The 10,386-nt window shown below is 49.6% G+C and overlaps 1 protein-coding gene across 1 annotated transcript in view; it reads left to right on the top strand.

Annotated features, from left to right (window-relative positions):
• ADARB2 (adenosine deaminase, RNA-specific, B2 (non-functional)) overlaps positions 1-10,386 on the top strand; it is a gene marked incomplete at its 3' end in the record, with an annotated part of 183,823 nt that overhangs the window by 158,961 nt on the left and 14,476 nt on the right. The window contains 1 exon segment of the mRNA XM_008583522.1: positions 8,361-8,529. Within this exon segment, the coding sequence (XP_008581744.1) occupies positions 8,361-8,529 (169 nt within the window).

The raw sequence follows: 10,386 nt of genomic DNA, 5'->3' as shown, positions 1-10,386 counted from the left end.
GAGCCGATTGCACCTGCTGTTAGCTGGACAATCACACCTCCAACATCTTAGTCTGAAATGCACAGATCACTGGCAGAAAAGTAGTCTGAGGTCTGAGATTAGCTATTTTATCGCCTAGTTCTCTGCTTTATTTTAACAGGCCAGACAGTCCCTATATCCCAGGCTGGAAAATGGAAGGAAAGAGACAGAGAGTTACATGGGCTGAGCAAATCCACACTGGCTCTGTCTGCCCGTGTTTGCAACTTTGGGAACAAAACTCACCTTTGGTAACAAAGCCAGTGGCAAGCAATGCCCGGCAAAGGTGTATCCTCAGGTTAACAACCAAGTTCCACTGGTGAGCCCTCAGCAGGACCTGCCCTGCTGGCATTCACTGGTGGAGAGGAGGGACAGAAAGCATCTGTGACGGCCCCTCTCGGCCATCACCAGCAGAACAGAGTGGTACTCTGAGTGGTCCAGGGTTGGAGGACGAGTCCCTGCTTTGGTGTCACCAAAGGCATCAGTATCTCCACAATAAAAGAAAAAGTGTTCAGGGCTAACTCCTCCTCTCCTTCAGTGCCATCATGAAGTTCTATTGTTGGTGCTATGTGCATGTATATTACACATGCATGTGTGTATGTATATATGTTCTCTCTCTCTCTCTCTCTCTCTCTCTCTCTCTCTCTGTCTCTGTCTCTTCTCTCTCTCTCTCTCTCTCTCTCTCTCTCTCTCTGTCTCTGTCTCTTCCAAACCCTTTCCAGAAGCAGTCCCAGGCAAACCTTCCCAACATAGGCAGTGATATTAAGTACATGTTTACAATGAGGGATCTGGCCCTACAAAGATGTTGAAACACCCAAAGGCTTATTCTTCTGCTCAGAGGAAATCCCCAGCAGAAGAACGGCAGACAGTGCACAGCTATTAAAAGTTTGGTTTTGGCCTTCTCATTTTCTGCCTGCGGAAGGCTACATTGTGTTCTAACTACCAAAGTAAGGGAAATAAGCACTTATTGAGTGCCTGCTGTGTTCCAGGCTTGTGATGAATGCCTCCAGATAAAGAAGGTACGGGGAAAATAGTGTCTTAACCCCACATGCACTTAGTCCATTTCTCTGACCCACAGACCGGATGCTGGTCCAGGGAAGTTCATTCTCCCTTTTGCCGACTTTCCACCAATCTAATCTCTTTCCCCTTTGAAGAGCGGCTGGTGGAGTCCCCAGTAGAAGAGCTCTCAGTGACATTCTACACGCTTTGAGAAGTAAAGGGAGACTTGAGTTGAATTGAGAATCAACGAAAGGGAACCCATTAAATATCAGGCTCCTTTGAAAGAGCTGCCCCAGGAGGGAGAGGCTGGGTGGCCTGGGCCACATGGGCAGTGGACACGGCCCTCCCCAGAGCAAAGTGGCCCCCAGTGAGGTCATGGAGGGCACCCCTCCACCCCACACAGCTCCCGAAGGAAAAAGAAAGACGGGAAACACGTGCACTGATTCTTTTTCCTCAGAAACGTTCCTCAAGCTAGGTTTTCGTGATACCAACTCATTCTGTAAAATTGTGAAATTTGGTCCCTTAGACAGCTGCTGGGAATTATGTTTCCATTTTCTCTCAGAAGGTTTGGCATCATGAAGACCCGGCCTAGAAGCCCTCAGACTCCGGGAGGAAAAGCCCCGCAAAACGTTGGGGCCAGCAGCCTAATTCATCCATCTCTTTCCTTGCCTGATGTGTCCCCAGTGGGAGTCGGAAGAGGGCTGAGTGTGAACCACGGGAGCCTCGGCCACGCCTGAGTCCCACTGGTCTCCCCAGGGGACAGTTCTAGCTCATTGGCTTCTCACATCAAGCACCAACTGCGGCCTCTCCAGCCCTTCATTCCAGCTTGCAATGTCGGTGGTTTAGAAAAACAAACAAATGCATTCTCAAGGCACCCTGGGGTTCACTTCCAGACACAGATGTCTCTTATTTCACTGTGCTTTTAAGAAGTGGCCAGTGCTGGTAGAAAAAAAAAAACAAAGGCTTTTCCTCACATTTTGTTGTGGATGTGCCAGGAAAAGGTGGGATGCTCCTGCCTGCGCTGTGCCTCCAGGTCAGACGCTGTCCCTGCGAGCGCGGAGGAGGCAGGCACCTGGCGAGTTCCAACGTGGACTCACCAGCCAAAGTCATGCATCGCTGTTCCCTTCCTCACTCGGTAGAGGCAAGAAAACCCAAATTCCCACTGTCCTCTGCTCAGCAGGAGCCTTCGAGGGACAGCTGTGCACCCTCACACCCCTGAGGAAGCAGAAACTCTCAGGGACAACTTCCGCCGTCTCCATCGGAGAGGGACTCGCTCAGCACCTCTACAGTGAGGGGTGGGAGCGCCCCGTGTCACTTGCTCATGCGGTGTCTTTCTTTGCTATCCTTTAAGGAGGGTTGGACCACTGAATAAGGGAACACAAGTGACCAGGCCATTGCTTTGAGGGCTCCTGCAGGGCCAGCCAGAAGGCAGAGTTGAGGGTGACAAGCCCCTGCAGGAAAGACGAGCAGCAGGGGCTGGGAAGACATCATCTAGGACCATTCCTGGAGGTCAGCCCTGTAGAAATCTAGTTTTAGTGCGCCACCAGCTTGGCAGTCACTCTCCCAAATGTCCCCCGAAGGTCACTGCAATGTCATTTGCTCATACGTGCAGAGACCGCACAGCTCAGGCAGGCTTGGTCCACGCCACTGAGATCTTCATTAGGGGTATAAGGAGCTGGTCCCAAAGGACTGCCGTTCTCGGTCCTCTGAGGCTCTCTCCACTGCCCGGCCCACTCTGGAGCTGCCCTGTCTCCTCTCCCCAGCTCCTTGCCCTGCCTAGTCCTGATCACACCAGCTCATTTTCTTCTCCCCCCATCATTTGTTCTGCATGGAGAAGTTGTGTGTCTCCATACGGGGCCTGCAGTGCGCCAACCTCTCTATCCACCCGCAGCTCTGCCAGAGTTCTCTCTCTCTCACACACATACACCCGAGGGCAAGCCCACACACACAAAAACATCCACACATGTACAGGAGCAGATATGTGCACACACAGGCATAAGCACAGCTGCACACACACACGTGTGTGCATGAGCACACATGTGCACATGAGTACACACCTGCACATACAAACGCACACCTGTGCATGAGCACATATGCACACAGAGACACACACATGCATGAGTGCACATGTGCACACACAAACACACGCATGCATAAGCACACCTGCACACACACACACACCTGTGCATGAGCACACGTGCACACACAAGCATTCAGCAGGTGTCTGATGCATCAGGATCTACAAACAGAGCTATGACATGACTAAATTAAAGAGAAGTCTGGAAACTTGGACAGACAGCCTAGATGTTCCCCCTTCCTTTAAAGAATGAAGGAACAGAAGAACATTCTGTAGACAGTTTCAAACAATCATTAAAGCAAGTATCACAAAACCACAAGGCCAATGAGGGGCCGAGCCTGACTTGGGGTTTCCAGGATCGAACTTCTGACTGCCCACCAGCCACAGAGTAACCACCTCCCACAGGAACCTCTCTGTCCTGACAGCTCGAATCCTCTGATCTCCCAAGTCAAGTCAGCCAGATGATCCAAGCTTCCTGAGGCCCAGGCTCAGGGGTTCTGAGGCTAAGAGAAGCACAAGGCCCAGGTGGCCCCACTTCCCTGGGATGCGTGTGGCTCCAGAAGGTCTATATTCCCCAAGTTTATTTTTTCTCAGAAACATTCATCTGGATAGATCGTAAATGCTCTACCCCTGGAGTCTTTAAATATGGCATCAGCACCAATTGGTCCAAGAGACTGTGAGAGATGTTGCCTGTGGGCTTAAGAATGTATTAGATTTGGTTGTTTCCACACCCAGCTTATCTATCAGGACCACCAGAGAAGTTCTTATAATGCAGGATCCTGCCACACACTCTTGGACAGATGCCTCAGGGGTGGGGTGGCGTCCAGGGGTCTGGAGATCTCTGAGCATCAGTCATGTTTCCAGCCACTGGGTTGGAACCTCCTTGAATGGTCTCCTGTCCACACTGGCATGTGTTTCCTTGCTGACTTAGTTGAAAGCTCTTTGAGGAGAAGATGGTCTGGCAGAGAGTCTGCAATGGTCAGGCTGAGCTTGGTGGAAGGACTCCCTGACCCACAGCCTGGTGGGCAGGTGGAAAAGCTTCTACTGGTGCATCACATGCACTGGGAGAGGAAGTTCCTTCCATGAGAAGCTCTGCAGACTGAGGGCTTTGATCTCACTCAACCCAGAGCTGTTCCATCCACATCAGATAACTCAAACTGCTGAACCTGTGACTTTGTCCTGGACCTAGAGGACATGTCTTCACACAACCAGGAGAATGTGCTGCTTGTTTCTAGGTCATAGTCTGGGTTCTGATGACTGTTCTTAGCAGCTCAAGGGCACAAGGCTCCCTCTAGACTCACAGTGGATGATTGCACCTCCTCAGTGGCTCTGGGAGGCCTGTGCTAGAGCCACAGCGGCTCTGATGAGAGCCTACACATAAGAGAAGACTATGAGCATCGGGAACTCCACTGTGGCTGAGCCACCTGTGTCCTCCCACCTCACCGACGACTCCACCACAGATTGCTGTCTGGGCATGGTGTTTGAGTAATCCAGTAAACTCAGTTCTTACTGCCATTTTCTGAGAATTTAACAACTTAGTTAAATTCCCCAGTCTATCTCCCACAAGATGCCAAGGAAAATATCAGGATCATATCATATATTTATCTACACATATATGTTCATTCTAAGACAATTCCATTCATTGTACAGAAGGGCAGTTCAAGAGAATGAACCAAAATCCCGTAGGAAGTCAGAGCATCTAAAATACAATTTCTTAACCTCACGTCTTCAGATTTTCCTTCTGAGTTACAGAAACATGCAATACACACTAACATTAGTGCATTCTAGGATAATGAATTTTAACCTCATCATAATTGTTATCATTATCATCAAATAAGGTGAAGGTCACCCACATGACTGCATGGTAAATACTATACATAGTATATTATGACAATAAATAGTGACTTGCTTCATAGGTACACCTTCTGGGACATGCCTTTGGAAGACAGTTTGAAATTTTTAAGTTTATTTGGTGTTTAAAAATACTTTCTTCCTTTCTTATACCTTTGTTTTTTGCCATTCTCCCCACACCATTGTACCAACCATGAATCACTTTTTAGATAAATCTTTAGCTCCCTAGAGGGTGGATTTCTTTAATTGTCTTTTAGCTCCATCTCCTTTTGATTCTCCCCTAAAAATCAAGTACTCACTGGAACAACTTTCTGAAGCATATTACTACCCTCGCTTTACCTTGACATCACTCTTGAAAGGTGAGGTTTTTAGATTAACAAACACCATAATGAAGTGTCTGATGACTCAAAATACCATAACTGTGTCAGAACATTCCGATGGATTTGGGAGTGTTGCGTGTACAAGGCAGGCAGGACTTTCGCTTTTCACACTTCCACCATCTTGGGCACACTATAAATCCATTACAGGTTCTTTGAGCTCAGTTCCCTGCAATTGCTGGCTGGGTTGGCATTCTGTTCTGCTTGAAGGGGCATCTTCAGCTTCCTCCTGCCTCTCACAATTAGCTAAGAAACAGCCAGAGAAATGGTCTCTACAAGGTCTCGGACATGCAGACACATCAGGGAGCAGGCTGGAAGCAGCCTGAGACTTAGCTCCTCCAAAAACAGATGCCCGTGGGAGAGTCTCATGCACCTGGCTCTTGAGGGAGAACTAACCTAACCTGAAAACCTTGGCTTAACTCCAGGAAACCAGTTATTAATTCAAGGCAGGCCTCCCCGTTGTCATGGCATTAACAAACTATAAAGTCTACTTCATGGAAAGTTGTTTGCACTGGCAACAGCTAAGAATTTAGAAAGGCCTTGCAATATAGTAGGCAACTTTTGAGGTGAATACAATAGTTGAAGTGTCAGGAGAATAAAAGGACACTATGACTATCAGACATAGTGGGACAGCAAGTACCATATTCCCTGAGAAAAAATCCCCCAAATGGAAGAGTAAAGTTTCGAACATTGTGGAGACTGCTAGGTGCTCTGGCTTTTTCACTCTCCCAGTGCTAATTGCCGCAGAAAGTTGTTGCCGAGAAGGACCCCACCTGGACAGTGTAAAAAGTCAGGTTTAACCAAGGATTTGTTCTAGTGTGTTTGAGTTATATGAACAATTTTGCGTTCAGTTTATCATCATCATCATCATTATTGTCACCATAATCAGTACCATCATCATCATTGTCATCATCACCATCACCATTATCACCATCAACATCACCGTCATCACCATCACCACCATTATCAACATCACCATCATCACCACCACCACCATCACCATTATCAACATCATCACCATCATCATCACCATCATCATCACCACCATCATCATCACCACCATCACCTCACCATCATCACCATCTTCATAATCATCGTCATCATCATCATTGTCACTATAATCACTATCATCATCATCATTGTCATCACCACCATCAACATAACCACCACCATCACCATCACCATCAATATTGTCATCACCATCATCATCACAATCATCATCATCACCACCATTATCAACATCGTCATCACCTCACCATAATCACCATCATCATCATCACCTTTACCATCACCTTCACTATCATCAACATCATCACCACCATCACTGCCATTACTGTCACCATCACCATCACCATCGTCATCACCATCTTCACAATCATCATCATCATCATTGTCACCTGATTCCCAGTACCATTTAAAGCTGCAAAGAAGAGTCTTGCACTCTACCTGGGGGAGGGCTGGGTGTTTGTTCTCTGTGTCCACATAGGCTCGGTCTCTGTCCTTGGTTCTCCCTTACATGGTTGACTCATGGGCCAGTCCAAATTAGAGCTCATCAAGTATCTGGTTGGTTGCAGGGTAAAAAAGCTATCTGAAACCTCTCAAAAGTTTACTTTCTCCAAAGAATGCAACAATCTTTCTCCCCAGGAGAGAGCCCTTAGGTACTATGAATGTATAGCAAAACACTTCAGCTCTTAGAAACAATGAGAACATATACTGGAAATTACTTAGAGATGTGTGGGAGAAAGTTTCCATGTGAACCCAAGAGTTAGTTACTATTTAGCACCTACAAGGAGGGTAAGTGAGGGAGCAGTTCCATTTCCACAACTTCTAAAACTTAAATAGAAACTTTTTAAAGAAAGCAGTTAAGGGCCGGCCCGGTGGCGCACTGCTACAGTGCGCAGCTTGGGAGCACGGTGGCGCTCCCGCCGAGGGTTCGGATCCCACATACAGACCGGTTCCCGCTCACTGGCTGAGCGAGGTGCGGGCGCAACACCGAGGGTTGCGATCCCGTTGCCGGTCCCGGTCCGGTACGGGCGCGACACTGAGGGTTGTGATCCGTTGCCGGACACGAAAAAAGACAAAAAAAAAAAAAGCACTTAATATTTATTTATGCCATCATAGGCATATAAATGTTGGAATCACTACACTATTTTATATGTATAATTTATATACAAAGCAGTTAACCATTTCTATATTGCAATATAATCCAGACTTACACAGAATTTTTTTAAGGAAAGGATAAAAATAAATTTAAGTTTCCGCTTGTTCACAGTGCCCCACATAACTGTGGGGTGTGCAGTGTGATGGGTGTGGGTGTGTGTGTGTCGAGAGGGCTCTGGAAAGGAAAGAAAGCAGAAGAACACAGAACATGCGAGGGACCCATAGAGACCAGCCCATAGGCTGCATCATTTTGGGGCCTCGCCAACACCTGCCACATAAGACCCTTGGGACTAAGGGGAACCCAACAAGAGCTGAGATGCTCCAGGCTATAGCAGCACATTCTGTGTGCTGTCTCGTCCAATCCTCACAGCCTAGGAGGTAGGCACTATTACAATACCCGTTTTAAGAGGAAGCAACCATGATCTTAAGCAACTCTCCCAAGGCTACAAGCTAGTACACACCAGAGCCAGGATTAAAATCTAGCCCGGGGGACGGCCAAGTCCTACCCACCACCTGTTTCTGTATGGCCCGCAGGCTAAGCATGGTTTTTAAATTTCTAGATGGATGGAAAAAGAGAAATGAACACTATTTTGTGACATGTGAAAATTATATGTCCAATTATATGTTCAACTTTCAGTGTCCCTATCAAGTGTTAGGGGAACACAGCCAACATCACTCACCCACATATCTGCCAAGGCTGCTTTTGCAACTCTGTGGCAGAGTTGGATGGTGGTGATGGGGACAGCAGAGCCACAGGGTTTAAGATGTTTCCTGTCTGGCCTTTGCAGGAACATTGGCTGGCCCCAGTCTAGACAGTGTCACTCCAGTCGTGTCTTGGACAGTGACCCCCTCCGCCTCTCACCAGCCCTCTTCTTTCCTAGTCAACAGCAGCAGACCCATCGTCAGGAAGTTCCGCGGGCACCTGCGCACCAAGATTGAGTCTGGGGAAGGGACGGTCCCTGTGCGGAGCCCCAGCGCAGTCCAGACCTGGGACGGCGTCCTGCTGGGGGAGCAGCTGGTCACCATGTCCTGCACGGACAAGATCGCCAGGTAACAGCCGTTTCCCCCTCCTCTTGCAGAAGTCAGCTGTGGTGAACGGTGGGGATGGCAAAACCACAGGCTCCAACCCACGTCCCAGTTCTGAGCGAGGTCAGAGAAACACCAGACGTGTCATCAGGGCCCTGTGTGCCTAATGCGTGACCCTGTCTTACAGACAGCCACATTTTTAGTTCCATATGCTTGAGGCAAGTTGCCTAGAGAGTGCAGGCTCCTCGCAGTCCCTAGTGCCACAGCAAAGACACAGGCACAGGCCCTGCCCGTGTCAGCCACTGCTGATGATCTGTCATTGTCAGGATGACCGCAGGACTGACCGATGAGAAGAGGGCTTTCCCTTCCCAGGCCGCTCACTTTTTACTAAAGCCTGACAAATGTCCTAGGACAGACGTCAGCCTGCCTTCAATATCAACTAGTGGAACACCTCTCCCCCACCACCCCATAAGGCATTTTCCTCTTAGGGGGAGTTTCAAAAGCCCCAAGTGGAGGTCTCGGGGAGGGGGAGCCTCAGCCCCACCCTGAGCAGGAGGAGGCAGAATTTGCAAATAAGGCCTCTCAGCCTCCCACACAGAGCACCTGCTCGTCCAGCCGGCCAAGGTCCCACGTCACATGTCACTCACAGTGAATAAGCGCAGCTGACGGCAGGACCACCTGCTCCCCCACCTCGTCCTGACACCCCAAGACCTCTCTCCCCACCCCATATCCCCTTCTGACACCCAAGACCTGCTCCCTCCACCTCATGCTGAGACCCCAAAACCTGCTCCCCCACCTTATCCTGACATCCCGAGACTTGCTCCCTCACCTCGTCCTGATGCCCCAAGACCTGCTCCCCACCTCGTCCTGATGCCCCAACACTTTGGTGTGTCTGGGGCCGGGGGAGTGCAGCATGAGTTTCCCCGAAAGAGCCCTACAGTCCTCCAGAGCCGCTCCTGAAGACAAGGACAGAGCGGTCATAAAGGACCGGGATCAGGAGTGAATGAGGACGCCTTCCGGAAGCTCTGGTGATGTGCTCATCAGCAGCCTATAACCTGAGTGAAAACAGTGCATTCTATGCAAGTGCCCCCCACCCCATCCCAGCTTCTGAGGACACTGCTGCCCTGAGACCCTCCATGAACATCTTTGCAGGGGAACATCAGGAGGCAGGAAGGTTGGTCTCAGGAAGTGAGGAAGAGGGGAGGAGAGGAGGAGAGAGAACGGAGCCCAGGCCCCCAGCACCCGTGAGCGCGGGCGGGAAGCATCAGACTTCCTCCCACCAGGACAGGATCTGGGGAGCCATCCCCAGGACCCCTAGTTAAAATGAGCTATCCCGGGAGCTCCCAGAGCCTGCAGGCTCAGCAGGCTCATGTCGCTGAATAGATGGGCTTCTCCGCCTGTGGTAACCCAAAGGAGCCTTACGAATTCCAAGGGGGAGGACAGGTCCCTGAGGTCAGGCCCCGAGCCCCAGGGTTCCTCCCTCTACCTTGCTCTTGGGGTTTGTTGTCGGGGCTACAAGATAAACAGCTGCCCTGAGAACAGTGCTCTGGATTCCCACAGGGAATTGCCAAAGGGCTGCAGGGGAAACAGGCCGCAATGCGTAATGGCCGCTGTGACCACCCTGCGGCACAGCAGGAGAACCCCAAACGAGGGGGAGCAAAGCCCTGACTCCTCATCACAGGGAAGGGCCCTGTCCCCAGACAGCTCATCCTGCAGGAGAAAACGCATTCCTCCCTCTCATGTCTTCATCTACTCACAAAGAGAAACACAGCCGCAATTCTCACCTTAACCAAAATTCTCTTGGTCAGCATTGGGTTTCTAAATCAACTCTCTGACTCCCCAGAAAAATGGAGTTAATGCTGCAGAATTGAGATTTTGTCA

Source organism: Galeopterus variegatus, unplaced genomic scaffold (genome assembly GCF_000696425.1).
Source record: "Galeopterus variegatus unplaced genomic scaffold, G_variegatus-3.0.2 Scaffold2953, whole genome shotgun sequence".
Classification (NCBI taxonomy): Eukaryota; Metazoa; Chordata; class Mammalia; order Dermoptera; family Cynocephalidae; genus Galeopterus; species Galeopterus variegatus.
Note: the sequence above shows the minus strand (reverse complement) of the source record. Positions and strands in the feature narration are given on the sequence as shown.